Genomic DNA, 21,982 nt, shown 5'->3' on the forward strand with positions numbered 1-21,982 from the left:
TTGCAATCTGCTAATAAAAATGGGTGTGGGATCTGAAGAAAAAGGAAGGGTTTTTTTTTAAGGCTTGCTTGTGAAAGGAACAGTTGTAAAACAAAAATTGCTTGAAGCAGGGTTCAGCTTAGTGCTTCACAGTTTGACTGCTTCTCTAAGAAGAGCCCTTCCTGCGTGTGCATTCAAAATCACCAAAAAAAGAAAAAAAAAGAAAGAAAGAAAAAAAGTACGAAGACAAACACCTAAAACACACTGCGTCAAGTGCAGCACCGACTTTGGTCAAATTAAAAAAAAAAAGTCAAAGAAAAATTAAGAATTGCTAAGCTTTTCTTCTACATGATATAAGCAGGTATTGCATATTTTCATATATCTGGGAAAAAAACAAAAACAAAAGGAAGACTCCAAATAAAATGTAAAATGCAGCAACATCAAAAATACTGATAATCTAGCATCTACAGATCTTAGAATAGCACTGCCACTGACCGTACAGGACAAGAAAACACTACCTCTATCTGTGGAACAACTAACATCCTACTGAATTCTAAGATGCTGAAACTGACAATGGCTGACATAAAAGTCACATTTACAAAAAAGTGTCTCCAAATGCTTGACTAGGGAAAAAAACCCCTTTCAATATAGGAACATGTGCAACAATTCCACAAATAATCGCTATCCAGGGCAAGGCACATTGATATGGAATTTTTTTTTTGTTTCGTGCAAATCAAGAAAACAAAACAAAAAAAAAGTAGTTTTAGGGAAAAGATGAGGAGCAAAGTGTCTTCCCAAGAAATTCAGTTTACTTGATTGTATAGGACAGTAGTAGAAACCCTTCTGAAGGGCCGAACAAACATAGTTTAAAGGCAAGTGCCTGGATTAGGGATTACAATATTGTGTCTTAATGCACTCTACTTTACCCTACATTAACTATATAAAAATTAGTTACTAACACTAGAACATGCAGAGACTTTCTCTGATTAGCTAGACCACCAACCAGAACGTATATATATGTATAATATAGGAAACCTTCTTAAAGTTGCATGGGAAGCAAAGGGGTGCTCCGCTGTCTGATAGAAAAAAATCACTTGCATTTTTTTGCTTTTTTTTTTTTGCATTTTCTTTTTTTTGTACATAAGATACAGGACATTTGGGGTCCAAACTTTCTTTTTTCAGCAAGTGCCCTTGCTTTGAACTGGCATAAGATGTAGAATCAACATTTTGCTACTGTATTGTTACCTCTGAAGTCCAGAAAAAAAAAAGCCAGTTCAGGGACACAAAGGCGTTTTACTTTCTGGACAGCTGTCTCTTATTATCTTGAGGGCCACGATCCAATCCTAGGTGAGGCATGCTTAAAGCCGTTTGCTTCAGTGGGCTTAGGCACACCTACCTCTGTGTTGGGTTGTGGCCAAGGTATCTTGAGAAGTGATATACCCTATATTGCCGGAAACACATACGATTTGTCAGAATTGGCATAATCTATTATAGTGACTTTTAGCTTATAAAATTAACAGATATTATGATTTAATTTTAATTATGTGCTTTGATAACAGAAAATGATTAATTAGCATTTAATGTAGATAACATATTGTGGTAAAAGCACCATTAAATTTAGTTGTTTTTTTTAAAATTTCCTTCAGTTTTAAAGGGATACAAGTTTAACAATAAAAAACATAAAAAGCAAAAATAGCTCCCCCTTTTTTTCTTGCAAGGCTGTTTTTTACCCCAATAATTTAGAGTCCTGGGGTGATAGGACTTGGAAAACAAAAATAGAATTTTCAACAATCTCTATCTTACAAAGATATTTAGCTATCCAATGAAATTGCACTTTTCTCAATTCAAAATTTGATTGTTTTGATTGATTCCTGTCAGTTTCTATCAAAACAGACCAACTTCCCCATTTCCATGTGAATTTTATGTCATTGTTGAAAATCGTCAAAAATGTTTTATGTAAGTGCAGCATTTAAACCCTTTTTTTCTTTTTTGCGTGAACAACAGTAGGTTGATGTTTTATATTTCTCTGCAACTTGAGTGGAAATCAACCTGTTGATAATACTCTTATGATTCATGTGACATATATAACTGCTAACTGTAAAATTAAAAAAAAAATCCTGATATGTTACAGAAAAACATGCCTCATGTCTGTCCTGTAAGTTCTATATTGCAGAATTCAGCTACTACAAAAGTTATCATTTGTGTGTGTTCTTCAATGATCTCTCAAGAAGTTTCACACCTGTATGGAAAATAAATCAGTGAAAATATTGTAAAACTGTTAGGCGCTGTATGGAAAGTGTTATAACAGCAAGTCAGTAAGCAGCCAGCAGGCTAGCTGTACTACCCAGTGTCCCTATGCTTACACTACCAATTGAAACACTTCAAAAAGTATGAAGCCCAAACATTTCCAGCACCATATGAGAAATTACATCGGTCACTAAGGTGTTCTCTCTTTTTTTTAAAAAAAATCCCCCTCCCCCCAACAATGTTACGGCCTTTGTCAATCAACCATAACGTTTGCTGTTTCCGAATATGAGCAGTTGTTTGCTGTCAATATCTGTTCATCTCCCCTTCCACGTACGCGAAGTAACTGCACTGTGTTGCTGCTGCTTCCATGTTACAGAGTTGGGAAGGAGTCAGGTGGTCTGTCTGGTGGATGGTAGGAAGCTGTGAATTTTATCCCAGGTACCAGGACTGCAAGAAGGAAATAAAAAAAGAAAGGAAAAAAACCTTTAAGTATGTGAGGCAATGCTAACAGAAACCTTCATACCTATGTGGAAGCTATGTATAAAGAAATCTATTCATAGGTTGTGAATCATTTCAATATTTCTTCTGCCAATGTGCTAGACCAATCAAGTCACATCACATTGTGTCTCCCCACCCCCTCCTTTTACCTGACTGAAAGCTAAAGAGGAAATGTGCAAAACAATACACGGAGGTGATATGAAATTCTGTATGTACAAACAGTCATTCAGATGGTCATGTCTTCTGCACTGTGTATGAAGAGTCACTTAAATAATAATCCCCTAGGAAATTCCCAAAAGTGGTGTAGGCTGTTGAGGACATAGGGTAAAACAGAAGTACAAGAAGCCACGTCTTGTGGCTCTCTGCCACGTGAAGATTTCAGTAACTGCTCAGGACTTCAGAAATGTTGGCAAATCCTGCAATGGGTATAATAAGCTGCACATTCAGTAAAACCATTATGACCATTCCAGATGTAGTAATTAGAAGGTTGTGGTTAAACAAAGTTTACCTATAACATTTCCCACAACTAAACTACACCCCTGGATCCCATTCATATGTATCCAAAGACAGCTGGATTGTCTGGAGAGCTTTACCAAGGCCTGGAAAAGGATGCACAATTTGCTTTCATCTAGTCGGCTTCAAGATGTATTTCCCACCAAAATATACATATAAAAATAAGCCTAGGTTGCTAATGTGACAAAATGACAATATCTGGTCTACATTGCCACATCAAAGCTGTCTATAACAACTTCTGTGGGCTGGCTGTTCTATGTCTTCTTGTAGAATAGACAACCCCCATCATATTAAAAGTTTCTATGTCACTAAAGTGGTTCACATGATGGGTCCTGACAGGTTAGCCCCCATGGTGTACAACAGCAGGGGGCAGGGCTGACCCTATGGTGTCATGACGCTCCTTGTGTGTTATATTAATGCATAGGATAGTTGGGTTGTGAACCACTCTACTGTTAAAAATATAGCGGATCAGCCCTAAAGTTCGTTCAGCAATTAAATGAAAAATAAATAAATAAATCACACCACACCACACCATTCAATGCAATACAATGGGTACAGGTGTCTATCATGACAGACTGAGGTGCTCCACTGAAAGTCAATTGTTTGATTCTTAACAGTTCAGAATAAGTTTTATTCTCTATAGGTTCAAAATAAGTCCTGCTGGTTTGTTTTTTAAACTGATATTGAAAAACCACTGAATCCATGAATGTGAGAGCAGAATCAATGCCCAACATAAAATTTGAATATTGATACTATAAAATAACTAGATAAGGCCATGCTATTTTCCAGTTAATGAGCAGACATAATGCTAAATATGGTAATGAGATTAATTATATACAATTTTTTAAAAAAGAAGTTTAAGGCATTCCTCCATTACCTTTCAAACGTCATGATTCAAACAATCCCCTCCTATACAAACGCTCTCCAAATGGTTACGTATGATTGCACATTTGCATTGCATTGTATTTATTTATGTGCTATATTTATTAGTTTCATGAAATGCAATTCTCTAAGCAACAGACAAGATCACATATAAAACAAAATTAAAACAATAAGAATCCAACTAACATTAAAATCCAAGTTCAGCATAAAAGAGCTAAAACAAATGCAAGTACCAATTAAAATCAATTAATCACATAAAAGAGCTAAAGATCTAACATGCATACACACACACACACACACACACACACACACACACACACACACACACTTATCCTTAACAGAGGCTGATAATACAGTGATGTTAAAAATGTCTTAGCCTGGCATTGAAAAGACATTAAATTGGGCATCATGTAAACCTCTCCCAGGAAAATATTCTAGTAATGGGTTACTGCCAAAAAGGCCCTTTCTCTTGTGATCACCCTCCAGACTGTAGTCAGCCCAAGATCTTCACATTTAATCCATAACCGTGTGAGGTAGGCTAGGCTATGAAGGACACAAAATCTAACGCTCTATACACAAAGTATCTCAAGCTATCCAGCTTTGATAATTTTCACCAGTAACTATTGTCACCAACCCCTTTCTTCCATTTTGTGAACAGTGGTACACAACAGTGACAAAATACATTGCACTTACACTGCTGCGCTTGATGAAGAAAAGTGGCTGATACTGATCAAAACAGAAAATAGTTTCTAGTAGGTGACAATGATGGAAACTGGTACTCCCCATCATCTCCAGACAAAAATGTGCTGACATCAAAACACCAGTATTATTAATATTTAAATTGCATGTTATAAAGGAAAGCAAAATTCTTGCAGGTTTGAGGATTACATGATTTTTAGCTTTAGCAGTATGTCATGGATACTAGTTTAATAAATATCGCTTTATTTAAAAATAAGTTGGCAGGAGAAACATAATTCAGACTCCTAATTTCCTTTTCCATCCCACTGGCTAGTTCTTTGGCTTTTTACAAACGGAGTGTGTGTGTGTGTGTGTGTGTGTGTGTGTGTGTGTGTGTGTGTGTGTGTGAGAGAGAGAGAGAGAGAGAGAGAGAGAGAGAGAGAGAGAGAGAGAGGATGTATCTGCCATTTTTTCACTGCAGATTTTATGAGTCAGATCTAGGCTGGCTACAATTAAATAGTTTTATTATGTAACTTTAATAACTGGGCTCATTATTTTAGCACAAGTGCTACTCACCAGATTATTAAGGATTGATTTTAAGTAAAGCAAGGTATAGTATTGCAAATTCGCTCTACTGAATAAACTGTTTCCATCAGGTAAGCGTTTACTGATCCTGAATGAACTGATTCTAACTCTTCAACTCTAAATACATTTGATAACTTAAGTTATATACATTTCAGTTAAATTTACCGTCAAGTCAGTGTTCTTACGAAGCAGCCTAAGGCTTGTTGCACCAATTTATAAGTGCTTGGATGGAGCGCACTAACGCTCATGTCAGTGCAAAACATGATTCTTGTAATGCAGCATAGCACATTTAAAATCAAAGACCAAAGAATGACTAGCGGAGAGCCAAAGGTTTTAACTGAGAGAAAATAATCTTTTTCTGTTTGTTAGACGAGCTATAGCCAGTACCTGCCAACAAGTTGCTAAATACTGCCAATCCAACTTGATTTTGCTTCTAATATGATTATTTTAGAAACCTTAAATAATTTACAGTGATATATAGTTGCCTCAAACGTAGTGCAGGGATTTGATTCAGACTGCTTGGAAACCAAGGTGGCCTGTGTCACTTAGGGACTTGTAGTAAAAAGTGTGAAATTATTTGCATTCTTTCAGAAAGCAGCTTGTCTTCAGTATTTCTTTTAATAATATTTAGTACACATTTTAGACAGCAGGGGGTGTACTTTCCCATGCCACTTTTATTCTTGTGCGACTCACTGCATAGTTGTTTTTTTAAAAAAATCTGCAGTGCTTCTGCACTCTTCTCCAAAAAGAAAAAGAAGAAGGGGGGGGGAGTTTCTTCAACCCATCTTACTATTCAGTGTGTGCTTTGCAGACAAGGTTACCCCAGAGCAGCTCTGTAATCCTTCACTGAAATAGGCTTTATTGATTGCTCTGGTCTATTGTTCCCTTTTCAAGTCCCCCAAGTTCAAGTTCATCCTGGTGTTACATCATGTCTGGTTGCTACGAGCAACCAGACAGACCCAGACGTGACTATCATTAGCAAGAAACACTCTGCTCTCCTCCCACCAACCTTCCAGTGGCTCTGACGTAGCAGGCCCACTGCAAACACATTGAAGTATTTATTCAGCCTAATTTATGACCTACCCAGCAAGCGAGACCCCCACTCCAAAAACCCAATGCTGTTGTATATTTAATTAATCAGCCTCTCTCTGGCACTTGGGAAAGTTAGACAAAGGGCTAATTATTGTGTTGCTATCCCCACACTTTTTTTAAAAAAACTTTGGGGCGGGTATTTGCATGGGAAAGAAAACTTACAAGCCTCACGCCAGTCGCACCCTCTCCCCATAAACACCTTTTCTCCCACCCTCCTGCCCTACTGACATTTCATGAAATACTTTAGCTGCTTAAGGGAATTAGAAAAAAAAATCTGATGTGAATGTAACTCCTTCAGAGTTGGTATTCGGTAACACAAATCAACTCATGACATGTTTAAATTTAAATGCTAACCACACACTCTGAGAGTTACTTTAAAGGTTAGTTTTTAATCAATAGAAGTTGCTGACTCTGGAGTTTTGAACTGCGCACTGCAGCGCTTGTGCCTTTGTCTAAGCCTTAAGGCTTTAAAACTTTTCTTCTTTTTTTTTAAAGATGATTTTAGCAATGATTTGCAGACAGAGTGCTATTGTGTTCTTCACCAGCAACATGTCAATAAAGGAGTAGAGTTACCCTGCACTGGGGGTGTCAATATGACTCCTGCAGGCACCAATCATGCCTGACTCAATGGAAAACTGAGTTAACCCTTCCCCAAACTGAACACTTTAACTGAACAGTGAACCCTTGATCATATAAGTTGACTGACTACCATATTATGTTTTTCGTAATATGATGTCTGACTACAGTATTGTATAAATGTTGCAATGCTTGGAGAGAGCGCGCGCGCGCGCACACACACACACACGTAACTACTCATGGTTAAGAGTGCATGTATTTGATGGATACAGCCTATATATTTTAAAATTTGCAATGCCTCACAGGAAGAAAAAACTTCATATGTAATGATACTATTATGATATCAATTATTTCAAAATAACCACTTCCCCATCCATTTCTCTCCTGTCCTTTTTATTTTTGGATTATGTTTGAATGGCAGTCAAATTGTCCTTTTGATGAACTTGCTGTTACATTTTAAGCTTCAAAATATGTAAGAAAAAATTACATAAAATGTGTAGATATGCTTGCGTGTGCAGCTACAAATATGTGCTTGTTTCATCTGTGATTCACAGATCTCTCAAGCATCTGTGCTGGTAGAACTTCTTGGCATATTAGATATTTCCAACCAGAAGGCTGTTTATTATTTCTTATATTCTGTTCCTATATAGGGTTCCAGCAGTCTTCCATGTAAGGAACTGATAAGGTCCACATTTGTCTTGCCTCAGAACTTCTTCAGCACCAGATACTCAAAAGATCACTTACTGAATCAGCAAGCAAACATTTTGTTTGTCCGCACCCAGGGCTATTACAATTCTGTATTGTCCTAAAATGGATTTCATTGTCCTTTCCCTGGTGCTCAAGGTGAAACATCAAAAAGAATTCTGCAGTCCAGTACAAGATCTTCGCTTTCCTTTCTCCAGTCAAATGAAGAAGTAATCTCATCAGGTTGAAAAGTGCTGACTAAGGATTTAATAAAGTGCCTGCAGATGTGTGTCATCTCTAAGGTATTCAACTCATGTAATGCAAAACAGTTCCACACTGAATGTGCTTATAAAATTCCATTTAACCATTGCTGAGCTCTGTTTTAATGTTCTCGGAGGAATATTATCCCCCTCCCCCTCCCTAATTTACAGCACAATGAAAGTTGAGACTCTATACCGCCAGTATCCTAAAATCCTCACAGTAGTAAGGTTTTATGAACCATAAACAATATCTACTTGACTGCATCCTAAACAGGATGCCTGAAATGGCAATTACATTGCTTTGAGAATGTCAGCCTATATCTAATGCTAGCTGGTGAGGGGGGCTTAAAAAAACTTCTGGTAATTCAAACGAAATTTAAAAATCACCAATCCCAGAGTTCATAATATTTCAAAGAGAACAGAAATATTTATTGTTTCGCCAAATAGGCGAAATAGTAATTAAAATCGCCTTTAAAATATCTGTCTTTTTATATTTGGCTCTGAAACCTTATATCTGCAAACCCAACCCAGCTCAGTTCAAAAGATTTCTATCTGTGCATCCCCCACCCTAATAAAGACATATTAAACAAAATAAACACAAATGGTAACTGTAGGATGTAAGAATCTATTTTTTTCCCCTTTCCAAATACAGAAAAGTTAAACAAAGTCCTCACGGGCAAAGTTTAATACTGCGGAAGGAGGTGGTTAATGTGGAATCCAGAACTGGGTGTGACAAATTGGCTTGCTTCTCAAAGGAAAATGGGTTATTTAAGGACATTAATTCACTTTAACTGTCCTCTGACAATCTTCATACGATAGATTTTATTTATTTCCAATACATTTATAACTAAGGCCTTTTGTTCATTTACTTAATCTGTGTCCTGCCCTGCCTTCAAGGCATTTGGGTGGCATACAGAGCTTTGATCATCCCTGTCACCCTATTTTCCCCCTCACAACAACTTTGTGATGCATGCTAGACTGACAGGTAGGAACCAGCTCATGATTACCCAGAGAGCTTCCTGTTGAATCCAGATTTCCCCAGTGCAAGTAAGACACTTCTAGCCACTAGACCAAGTACCTAAGTAGGCAGTGTAGGTCTTGTGTACAGAAGTGGGCAGGCTTACGGGGTCTACTTTGTTTTTTGACTAGAACTCTGTGATCCACCAAATGGAGCCTGGTGCAAAAGACATATACTTCCAACTAAGAGAGTCTGAGTCCAGCAATATGTTTTGCATGTCAGAACTGAATGGCGCCCACTGTCCTTCCAAACAAATACCCACTTCTGGTTACCCCAAGTTTTCTTCATTTCAATAGGGTGAGGAGAGACATTTTGTTGCAGCTATTGTTAAACACTGGAGAGTCAGAAATCCTTGCCCATCAGCTACAAATCACTCAGATCTCCGAATAGATTCAGAGACACTTTCTGCCAACTCACATTGTATACCTACTGCTGCTGCAGTTATATTACTGAGAAATTTGAGGAAGTCAAATAGTATTGTAAAGGGGTAAATAAGAAAGTAAAACGCTTTGTAGGAAACAGAACCACCTCTGACTTCCAGATGTCGAATGAGGGCTTTCATTAAGCCCCTTATCTGGTCATTAGTGGCATGAAAGAATTGTCTCTAGTCCAGCTAAACTTGTGAGTAAGGATATTCCTGTAAATGTAGTAGAGACGTTGTGAGTAATGAGCAATGCTGCTTGAAACCTTGACAGCAAGATTAAGGCAAGCACAGCACTGTTTGCCCTGTTCAGTGAGCAGAGCTGTATTTACCTTGATCTTGCAAGCTCCCCTCTCCCCTCCTCGCAATTCCCAGTTGCAAAGGCCTAGCATTTACCTTTAGGTTAGCTGCAGGGGAAAGTGGCAGCAGCAGGAAAATGACCATTCCTTGAATCCTTGGTGAGAAATTGATGATATGGGCATAATTTCCACTGAGGTCAGGTGTGTGTGTGGAGTGGGTGGGTAAGGCCCTCTAGCTGCCACTACTTTCTCCTTTGATGAACCCAAAGGTACTTTGGGCTTGGGAAGGGCCAAGGAAGCCTTTCAGATTGAACTATGGGATGCTTATGCATCCCTGGTGTATAGCCAACAACTACTGCAGCAAGTGTGGTGTAGTGGCTAAAGTGTCAGACTGGGAGTCGGGAGATCCAGGTTCTAATCCCTACTCAGCCATGGAAACCCACTGGGTGACTTCGGGCCAGTCACAGATTCTCAGCCCAACCTACCTCACAGAGTTGTTGTTGTGAGGATAAAATGGAGAGGAGGAAGATTATGTACGCTGCCTTGGGTTCCTTGGAGGAAAAAAGGTGGGATATAAATAAATAATAAACACTGCCCTGCAGGCCTGTAGCCAGCCTAAAAGTTCGGGGGGGGGGGAGGGGGGTACCAAAAAAGTAGAGGAGGCAGTTCAACTGGTTTGCAGTTTTTTAAAAGGCAAAATTGAAAACTGTTTATAATTATTAGTAAACAAAAAAAAACTAAGCAGGTAGAGAAAATTTGGAGGGTGGGGTTGTATGTACTGGCTGAATGTGGCAACTGGTTCCTCTTTACTCCTTGAAAGCATAAAAAGAAACACACTACATACATTATTCTCTAACATGGTACCGAACATATTGGCACATATTTACCTTAGATACACAGTCATATGTATTGACAGGGGGAGTGTGTCCCTGCTGATACTTTTGGACCTCTCAGCGGCTTTCGATACCATTGACCATGGTATCCTTCTGGAACGCCTGAGGGGACTGGGAATCAGGGGCACCGTGCTTCAGTGGTTCTGGTCCTACCTCTCGGGCAGGTTCCAGATGGTGATGCTTGGGGATAGCGGCTCCTCAAAGAAGGTGCCATCCTTTCCCCAATGCTATTTAATAATTACATAAAACCGCTGGGAGACATCTTCCGAAGGCATGGGGCGGGGAACTGTCAGTATGCTGATGACACCCAAATATATTTCTCTATGCCTTTGACAACAGCGTCAGCTAAGGTTAGTGTGTCTTCTCTGAATGAATGCTTAGAGGCAGAAATGGGCTGGATGAGGAAAAACAAACTGAAGCTGAATCCAGACAAAATGGAGGTGCTTGCTGTCAAAGGCCCTAACCCTGGTTTAGAGCTGTGTCAACCACTTCTGGATGGAGTTACACTCCCTCTGAAAGACTGCATTCGCAGCTTGGGGGTGCTTCTGGACCCGTCGCTCGAAATGACAGCCCAGATAGATGCGACGGCCAGGAGTGCCTACTATCAGCTTCGGCTGATACGCCAGCTGCGCCCCTTCCTAAAGTCGGAAAACCTAAAGATGGTAGTGCACGCACTGGTAACGTTGAGGCTCAACTTCTGCAATGCGCTCTACATAGGGCTACCTTTGTGCCTAGTCTGGAAACTTCAACTTCTTCTTCTTCTTCTTCTTCTTCTTCTTCTTCTTCTTCTTCTTCTTCTTCTTCTTCTTCTTCTTCTTCTTATTATTATTATTATTATTATTATTATTATTATTTGTTTACCGCCCCATAGCCGAAGCTCTCTGGCAGCCAGGCTGGTCACCAGTACACCTAGGGGTGACCACATTACACCAGTTTTAAAATTTCTTCATTGGCTGCCAATCAGTTTCTGGGCAAAGTGTAAAGTGTTGGTTATCACCTTTGAAGCCCTACATGGTTTGAGTCAAGGCTACCTGCAGGATTGGTCAAGGCTACCTACACTCAGGTCCTCTGGGAAGAATTTACTCCAGTCAACAAAAACAAAGCTGACAACTATTACCCAGAGGACCTTTTCCGCTACCGCTCCCAGATTATGGAATGACCTGCCTGGAGAGATTCGTCAACTTAGCAGTCTTTTAAGAAAGCTATAAAGACTGATCTCTTCCGGCAGGCCTACCCAGTTGAATTTTAAGATACCGCTTTTATAATGTGCTGCTTTTAATAATGTATTAGTTTTAAATGTTTTAATTATATGTATTTTATGGCATTTGTGTTGTACCCCGCCTCGATCCGGAGGTACAGGCAAGTTTGTTGTTGTTGTTGTTGTTGTTGTTGTTGTTATTATAATATAATGGTGGGGAACCTTGGTCTAATTTCAAGTGTCCCTCAGCCTAATTTCAGTAGTCTTCTGGATGTGATCTGTGGCAAGAGCATTCTACCCCTTTCCTAGCAGCCCACTCAGAGGTGGGGTGGGAGGCAGACGAGAGAGAAAAAGGGGTGGCAGAGAGGGAAAGAAAAGAGAGTAGTGGCAACACAGAAAGAGTGACCCATGCATTTTTGGCCCTGGCCCAGCCCATCACTGGCTTCCGTTCCCCCCTCCGCTGACATGCAGCCCCTGAGAGACTACCAACTAGGGAAAGCGATCTTTGATAGACAAAAGGCTGCCCAGCCTTGATATAAAATCATGTGAAAAATGTCTTCCCCAGGAAGGATGAGCCATCATCATGACACACTCATGACACATAGATCATGGGTCATAAAAGGCCTTCCTTGAAAGAGTTGCTCTGGCCATAGAAGTGAAAAAAGGTTCTTCATCATGAAGGAACATAATAGGTAGAATGCATGTCTATCTATCCCCACCCAAGCCTATACATTTGTTCCTTTTCTGGGCAAGTTCCTTGAGTGGGTGGTTGCCGACCAGCCACTCCTGAATGAGACCAATTATCTAAATCCATTTCAGTCAAGGATCAGGCCAGGGTTTTGCACAGAAATAACCTTATGCACCCTGTACGATGACCTATGTTGGGAGAGACAATGGGGAAATGTGATGCTTTGGATTCTCTTTGATCTCTCAGTGGCTTTTGATAACATTGTACCATGGTAACCTCCTAAGCCGACTGCCTAAGCTGGGAGTGCAGGGTAATGCATTGCAGTAGTTTCACTTATATTTAGATGGCTAACTTCCAGATTAGATTACTCCAATACACTCATGTGGGACTGCCTTTGAAGGCAGTTCACAAACTTCAGCTTGTGCAAAACGTGGCAGCCAGATTGATAGTAGGGATCAGAAGGTCTGAGTATAAGACACCAATTCTGGCCTGCTTGCACTGACTGCCTAATTCAAAGTGCTGGTTTTAACCTATAAAGCCTTATACGATTCAGGACCACAATACCTGATGGAGCACAATCCCTGATGGATGATCCTAAATGCTGTGCTGCAAGTGAACATCAGAACCATCTGGCACCATCAGAAGTGCTCCCTCTGATCACAAAGATCAGGCAGGGACATAAGGGATGAGCTGATCCCTATGGTATCTTGGTCCCAAGTTGTTTATAGCTGTATATGTTAACAACAACACAATAAATTGTCACAGTAGCTTATTGGGAGCCAGTGCAGTTCTTTTAGCAAAGGTCGGAAAGAGGCTCCTGTTAGCAGTCTTGCAGCTGAATTCTACAGCTTCTGGATCAAGCTCAAGGACAGCCCCACATAGACCGCATTACAGTAATCCAGTCTTCAAGTTACCAATGCCTGAACCACTATGACTAAGTTATTATGGTCCAGGAATGACTGTAGCTAGCATACTAACCAACGGAACTCTTAGCTACTGCGGCTACTTGAGCCTCCAGGGACAAAGATAGATCTAGGAATACCCACAAACAACACACCTGTTCCTTAAGAGGGAGTGCAATCCCATAAGAACAGGCAAATGACCTGTTTCCCTGTGACCCACCTACTAATAGTCCTTCTGTCTTGCCAGGATTCAAATTCAGTTTATTTGCCCTCATCCAGCCCGCCACCATGTCCAAACATCAGTGCACAACATCTGATTCAGATGTAATAGAGCTGGATGTCAACTGCATTCAGATGACTCTTCATTCCAATTCCCTGGGTGGCTGCTCCCAATGGCTTCTTATAGTTATTGAATGGCACTGGGGATAGAATAGTGCCCTGTGGCACCCCACAGCACAAATGCTAGGGGCTGAGGTGCACTCTCCCAGCCCCACTCTCTGAGACCAACCCCACAGATAGGATCATCGTGATCATCCCAGATTGCAGGACACGGAATAATGGGCTCAAGTTACAGGAAGCCAGATTCCACTGGATATCAGGAAAAACTTCCTGACTATTAGAGCAGTATGACAATGGAACCAGTTACCTAGGGAGGATGTGGGCTCTCCCACACTAGAGGCATTCAAGCGGCAGCTGGACAGCCATCTGTCAGGGATGCTTTAGGACTCGATGGCCTTATAGGCCCCTTCCAACTCTACTATTCTATGATTCTATGAATGGAACCACTGAAATATAGTGCCCCTGATACCATCCCCTGGAGCTGATCCAAGAGGATACGATGGTTGATGGTATTATTTTATGGTATTATTATTTTGTTTCAAAATCTGCCCCAAGAGACTAAGGCTACAAGACCATGCACACTTCCCTAGGAATAAGCCTCATTGAACACTATAACTTGGCTAGGAAGGAAAGATAGAAATTCTTGAATATATACATAATACATATACATAGATTCATATATGCTTGGGGTCTCTCCAAAAATAAGAACTATGCATTGTAATCTTTAAAATAATATGAAAATGCCATTAGATAAAATAACCAGTTGAATTCATGCCATTGTATTAAAAATACCCACAAGTCTAAATCCTATATTTAGAATGAACTGCACAATCTTGCATATATTTGCTTTAGTTTCATACTAAATTCTGTTCCCCTCACCTGGAGGCTTTTTTGGTTCTATCAGAGACTAATGAAGAACAGTTGAATCTCCTGTTACAAGGGTAGGCAGGCTGGTGCCCTCCAGATATTTTAGGCTATGATTTCCATAATTTCCATCCAGCATGGCCAATAGTCAAGGATATTGGATGCAACAGGTATGTCTAAGCAGATGACTGGAGGTAGTTAAGAAAACCCTGATGCATGGAGGCCTTTTATACTTTCAAAATGACACGACCCACATTCAAATTCCATGTGGTTTCAAAATATCAAGCAGAAGAATCTCACACAAATTTTAGACACATCTACATAATCATAAAGCAGGAAACCTGCTCTTCCTATTTAATAAAAACTCAGAGCTACCAAATTCCACAATCGTATGGCATCATCACCACAACTACAAAGGGACTGTAGTGACCTTGCAGTGAAGGTCTCAAGCTCACTGATGAAGACATAGCAATAGGGTATCTTTCATACATTTCAATAAAGTTCACACAGGAGATGTATCCTGGTTTTCCTGCCTACCTACAAATAATCAAGAAAATGTATGAAAGTTCAACATAATGGAGTCAAATCCAAGTGTTTTCATAGGAATTACTTGTTGATTTTTTTAAAGACTAGTTTAAGACCTTTAGGAAGTGATGCAAGCCTCCCTCTTCAGTTATGAGTTCAGCTTTCATAGTTTCAGTCTTGCCTTTTCATTATTTCATCGTTATGGTTTGGACGGGGGGACTGCCAATTTGACTGTGTCATATGTTAATAACTCAAAGTTATTCCCACTATATTTATTATTGTTTAATGATAGTAATAATAATTTAATAAATAATAGGGGCAATATTTCAGTTTTCAGGGGGGAGTAGAAATTCACAGCAAAATTCAAAGGACTGCTCTTGCATATGTTCAAGATTTTCAGTAGGATTTCAGCCTTAAAAATGCTGTAATCTTATACCACTTACCTGGGAGCAAGCTTCTTTGAACTTAATGGGGCTCACTTTTAAGTAGTCATTGTAATGTAGGACTGTACTGCAAGTGGCGTTATTTAAGCGGTGTTTTTTTAAAAAAGTCTCATATCAATCATAGTGAATTATGTTGAATTACATGTCATAACTTACCACAGGACTTCTGTTTGCTACCTATTAAGGATGAAGATACATGTGATATAAAAGAGTGCACTGCAGTGGGAATGCAAAGTGAGGTCTGTTATTATATTAATGTCTGGTTTTAGCATACCACTGAACTGACTGATAGTTTTGCTCCTTCCTGCTTGATTGTCCTCCCAGTTGCTGATGCTGCCTTCCCCACTCCTCCTCCTTTGACTGAGAAACAAGGAGCCCCACAGCTGTGTGCCTGAGATAGAAGCAGTGTAACCTATTCCTGTCTCAGGCACTCGCCAGTGGGGCGCTTTGTTTCTCACCCAAAGGAGGAGGAGAAAGTGGCAACAATAGCAACAGAGCAGGTAAGCAAGCAGAGAGGGACAAGCCTGGCATAACAGCACTCAATTCACTCAGCTCATAGCACATTCAATATATTAAATATATCTTCAACCTACTATTGAATAGTTATTTATACCACTGCTCTCCTGGGAGTAAAAAAAACTTGTTTCAGTTACAAACAGCTTAGATTGAATCTCAGGGCTGAAAAAACCCAAGGTTTCTCTTTGACTCATTCTTTCCATCTCTTATGCTCAACAAATGTTCTTCAAAAACCTTGCACAAAAATTCTCATGGGGCCATTCTTGTTGCTGGTTTCAGACTTTTAAATGCTAAGCAAATCTACCGACTAATCCAAGAGGTTTCCTAGGTACAAAGCATAATTCCAAATCCCTTGTGCTTGAAACCTGAAGAATGAGTTTAAAGGTTGGTTGAGCTATAACATAGTCACATTTAGTCTGAAAATAATATACTATAGAATCATCAGTGGGAAAACCTTGAAATGTAATCCAAGCGAGAAAGACAGATTGCCACTTTGAATATGATGTATAAATTATGTATAGGAACATATGATCTAAATTAGATCTACATGAAGAAAACTTTCACCTTTCTCTCACTACAAAGAAAATAATGTGACTATATTTTTAAGAGACCCGATTAATCTCTATATTTTTGTAATGTCCTTAAAAAAAAAATCACGATTTTAAAGAATGCAATTAATAGTTGTATTTATTATTAAGTTTATTTTGAATCAATGTCCTAAACTTTCATGTCACACATTCAAAGCCAGCCGCAGTAATAGTAAAGCTCAGGTTTTTCTAGTGGACAGAGTTTGGGAGTGGGGGCTGGGCGGGGAAAAGAAAAGAAAAAGTAGTCAAGCAAACAAGAGAAAGGAACAATCCCATTCTGGTTTTGTTATACAACGGCATACTACATAGATCAGAGGCTTCTAAAAAATACAACCCCCACTGTACACAAAGCACAGGAAAATGTGAGGGAAAAGGGAAAAACTAAAAGCAGCTTAGGATGTGTTAACTCTGCCATTCTGTCAGCTTAAAGAGTATTTTATGCTTGATCAACAGCTCCCTTTTATTATGCTTTTCTTTCATTCATTCAAGACATCAAAGAAGTGAACCACCAGTGTACCTGATCTACTCCAAGAACTAGTAAGGGTGTTCTAAAGAAATGGGGATATTGGGAGCCAGACACCCCTGCGGACAAGCTAGTTCAAAGGGAATATTTCAACAATGATTACATTTTGTAAATCTTTTTTCCCCTCCACGAAAGACAGCTTATTTCCTGCTTTTTCATGAAAAATAGATTGTACCCATTAAAGTAAGCCCGCAGAATGAAAGTTACTTGAGAACTGAAGTACAGCAAAGGGATTAAGTGCAAAGCAAGATGAAATCTTTCATAGACTTCCAAAATGTTGCTTCCTATTTTGTTGTTAGACATAGGATTTTCTTACTGGAATACAAACACTTCGCCTCCACCTACTTGCTGGCCACTCTAAAACACATAAAAATGTGGGTTCACCTCACTTTTAAAATATTAGACCTAGAAATGTATTAAAAATTGACCTCATATATCCTTCATTTAAACTACAGAATGCCAGAGTGTATCTTTTCAACGTCTGCATTGGTTTCTTAATTGGCAAACTATACAGGGATTTGGTGCAGGTGCATAACAGACTGCACAGGCTTGCCTTCACACTGACAAGGGGAAGAACTTGCCAGGACTGAGCATTTTTGTTGATCTATTAGGCTGAAAGTTTAACGGCAAGTTCTTGCCTGATGAAGAGCTGGATATGCAGTATTATTTGGAAGGAGATAGAAGTTCAACTTCTATGTATGCCCCTGGATGTGAACAGCCCTTCTGTGAGTACCAAACCTCATGAAAGGGAATGGGAAGAATGTGAGACATACACTATGGTGGGACATGGGAGAGGGCTTTCGTTGTTGTAGCACCCCGACTGTGGAATGCCTTCCCCCTGGAGTCCTGCCTGGCGCTGGCACTGACTTCATTTCAATGCCAGGTTAAGACATGGCTTTTTAACAAAGCCTTTGATGGCTAAATTCACCAAGCTTGCACATTGTTTTAACTGTTTTAATTGGTTTTTGCTGCTTTTAAATTTTATACTGGTTTAGCTTGATTAATGGTTTAATTTGTTTTTCGCTGTGTATATTTATTGTTTTATATTGTTGTATAATTTTATCAATACACCATTCTGAGATCCTAATGATATAGGGTGGGATACAAATGGTTAAATAAACAAATAAACAAATAAATAAATAAAGGACTGGAACTCCTGTGTATGGAGGATACAGTAGGGAGACTAGGGCCGTTTCTACATATGCCTCGCCCCCGCCCCGGGATCTTCCTGGGATCATCCCTGTGCACCCAAATGACAAACAGGGGATCCTGGGAGCAGGCAGGGATGATCCCTCCATTTTCCTGGGAGAATCCTTAGGTGTAGAAAGGGCCTAGATCAACTCCTAAGCATGCAATTAAGAATAATTTAAGACTTTGCCCAGTCCGTTTTACACAACTCAAAGCTTGCAATTAAACTCATTTCTAATATTATATATTTCTTAGGAACCAAGCCTTGATCTGAAGAGAATAAAAGCACTAATTGTGTACAGTGCACAACACATTCCTTCAAACTAAGAGTTCAAATTAAGGGGAAATATGCATCTCTAGACATACGCCCGGAAAACCTGGCCAAATGCAGTTTCCGACACATATCCGTCACCTGTTTCCAAGTGTTAGGAAATGTGTGTCTCCCCATCACACTTAAAGTGTTGTGTGGAAGACTGGGATATAAAAGGACACCTCTTTCTTTGCTCTGTTAGCACTGCTTTTGCAACAGGACAGTACGTAGAGCAAAATGGTTTCCCGCTGTACTCCGCAATGCTTTATGTCCAGGTCTACTGGAATGCTTTTAAAAGTTCAAGTTCAGATATAAACTAAATAAAATGCTCCTTGGGAGCCTAGAGCCAGTATTCATTTACATGTGATCTCTCTGAACTTCTCTTGTGCTAGCTTGCTCTGTTTCCAGGGCCCACCAAAGGAATGTTCTGCAGTCACAGCCTGCAGTGCTTTCTCAGGCATTTGAGACCCAGGAGCACAAGTTTCAAGCTGCAGTATTAAAACTTTCCACATAACTAAGGCAGAGAAAAAAGGAGGGAATGAGGAAGAACAATATATTCTTCAATATTTGTATAGAATTACAGTTGAAGTGTTATTATTATTTTTAAAAGGAACATAATTTATTCTAACAGTCCCAGTATTATAACAGCCAGCATGTACTTTCACAATGGACTAACTCTCTTTGTTCTTCATTTCACTTTCTACTTTTGTTGCTTTTGCAAAATCCTTTGTTAGCAAGCTCTCAAGACTGTACTTGCAGTTTAATTCAGTTTGAACCACAGGCTGGACTCCTGAGGCAAGTGTTTAAATATGTAAAATACAGGAATTGTTATTTTCTAAATAATTGCTAAATGCACATTAGGTAGACATAGTCAGACATATCATAAAGTTGCCTCTTTTTCTTTAGCTCTCTATCCATGAGGAGACCCACAACCCAGACCCACTTTTTTTGGAACTAAGGGAGAGTTGAAAGCATTAGAGAAAACAGACAACAGTTCTCAAAATACACATTGCTGTGAAAATCTAGTATTTAGTTGGAATCAGCAGTTTTGCTGTAGTTGCAGAATGAGGGTTATCACCTTCACTGAAGGAAAGGGATGCTGTTATTCCCAAGACGATATTGATGTGCAGCAATGTAGTTAATTGGAAGTGATAGTAAATACACACATATATACAAACATATATACACACACATACACACACACACCTCAGGCTTAGTTGAGTAAATACTGTGGTATACAGTGGCTTCTCATTGACTGACACTGAGTGTTTTGATGTTGGTAACATTGACTGAATTACATAAGGCCATTTCACACATTTCTTTCTTAGGTATATCACCTAAGATGTTTTAGATGTAAACCTGTAAGGTGTGAATGTGTTCATGAATCCCTGCAGATACTTTTATCAGGGTACCAAGTTCGACACCAACTCCTACATGAGTGTACAGTCAGTAACAAACCTCTGTATAATGTGTGAAATGGGTCTTATCATAAGCTTTTCAAATAATCACCGTCAGGCTGGTCTCTGTGAGCAAGAGATATCAAATACGTTACTCAAGATACTTTGTTATTTTAGTAGGGCTTTTAACTGTATCATCATCATCATCCCGGCTTTACAAATTAAAACATGAACAGTTAAAACAGATAAAGATATACAAAAAAATTAAAATGATTAAACATACTACAATATTAAAACATTTAAAATACAAACAATTAAAAAAAAACAATGCCAATACATAAACAACATATACACAGAGGACCAGACTACTCCTCAAAGGCTAGCTGGAGTAAGAAAGTTAGCCTGCCTCTGGAAACACACCAGGGAGGGAACCAATTTAGCTTCCCTGTGAAGGGAGTTTCCAGAGCCCCAGGGCAGCCACTGAGAAGGCCCTCTCCCATGTTCCCACCAGGTGTGACTGTGATGGTGGCGGGACAGAGAGAAGGGCCTCCTCTGACGGTTGCGTGTTGGAAGAGGAAGCAGAAATAAAACACAGACACATTGTATGGATTCAACTTGGGCCTCTTTATTGTAACTTGGCAGTAACATCCCTCCCTGATCTCCATGTGCCTGTAAGGGAATTCAATCCTAACTGAGGCCCCTTGGCCTCCAAAGGGCAAGCCACACTCCAAGGCAGAAGGCGGTTATCCGCCTCCTGCCTTGTCCGTCACTTTCAAAGTGTGGGGAGCGCTCTCAGCTTCACCCCCGCTTGCTGCCATAATGGCAGCAAGTAGGTGAAGCCTGAGGGACTCCAAAGGCATACCTTATCCTGACACATGGACCGCGCAGCCCCATGGAGCAGGCCATCGGGTTATGCCAGTCACCCCAAATGGGTGCCAGTGTGCTTGCTGTCCCTATTAAAGCGATCCAATTCCCGCACAACCCTGCCACTAATCAACCTATTTGTTCCCCCGTCCTCGTTATGCCCCCAGTATGAAGTAGGCAAAAACCCCATGGGGAAAAATTCCTACTCAGCCCCCCCTCCAAAGAGGGCGACTGGCTAATCCCATACTAGGGGAGGGAGGGCGGGTGGGTCAGCGCGCCGAAAGAGGCCGAAGCCCGCGTCCAGCCGCTTATATAGCGGCCCGGCCTGCATGCCCACGTGACCAGCCCTAGCGTTCGGGGAGCGTTTTATTGCTCCTCCCCAAACGCAACTGCCGGCCTTCCCGCCCAAACTTGGGCTGGGCGTTGGCCGGGCATCTCTTCCGACAGGCTGACCCAGTCAAATTTTAGGATGTCTGGCTGTTATTTTAATAATGTTAAAATAATAATGTATTAGTTTTTATATGTTTTATTATAATATGTAATATTATATGTAATATTTTGTATTTTATGTTGTTCCCCACCTCGATCCAGAGGGATGGGCAGGTTAATCATCATCACCATCATCATCATCATCTCAGAGTATGGGCAGGCTCGTAAGGGAGAATATGGTCCCTTCAGATAACCTGGACCAGAGCTGTATAGGGCTTTATAGGTCATAACCAGCACTTTGAATTGTGCCCGGAAACAGACAGGAAGCCAATGAAGCTGTTTTAACAGGAGAGTTGCATGCTCCCTGTAGCCAGCCCCGGTCAACAATCTGGCTGCAGCTGTTTGAACCAGCTGAAGTTTCCAAACACTCTTCAAAGGCAGCCCCACGTAGAGCGCGTTACAGTAATCCAAATGGGATGTAACTAAGGCATGTGTCACTGTGGCCAGGTCAGTCTTCTTTATTAGAAGGAAGAGGTTTTGTTACATTTTTATCGATGGTTTTTTTATTTTTAAGTTTTGCATTT

The 21,982-nt window shown here is 40.1% G+C and overlaps 1 protein-coding gene across 5 annotated transcripts in view; it reads right to left on the reverse strand.

Annotated features, from left to right (window-relative positions):
- Nucleotides 1–608: 608 nt before the first annotated feature.
- NFIA (nuclear factor I A) overlaps nucleotides 609–21,982 on the reverse strand; it is a 523,664-nt gene continuing 502,290 nt past the window's right edge. For all 5 annotated transcript variants that reach the window (XM_063138151.1, XM_063138134.1, XM_063138157.1 and 2 more), the window contains one exon: nucleotides 609–2,673. In XM_063138151.1, coding sequence (XP_062994221.1) covers nucleotides 2,656–2,673 — 18 coding nt within the window. In that variant the 3' untranslated portion in view covers nucleotides 609–2,655. The remainder of the gene's footprint in view (nucleotides 2,674–21,982) is intronic.

Source organism: Elgaria multicarinata, chromosome 1 (genome assembly GCF_023053635.1).
Source record: "Elgaria multicarinata webbii isolate HBS135686 ecotype San Diego chromosome 1, rElgMul1.1.pri, whole genome shotgun sequence".
Classification (NCBI taxonomy): domain Eukaryota; kingdom Metazoa; phylum Chordata; class Lepidosauria; order Squamata; family Anguidae; genus Elgaria; species Elgaria multicarinata.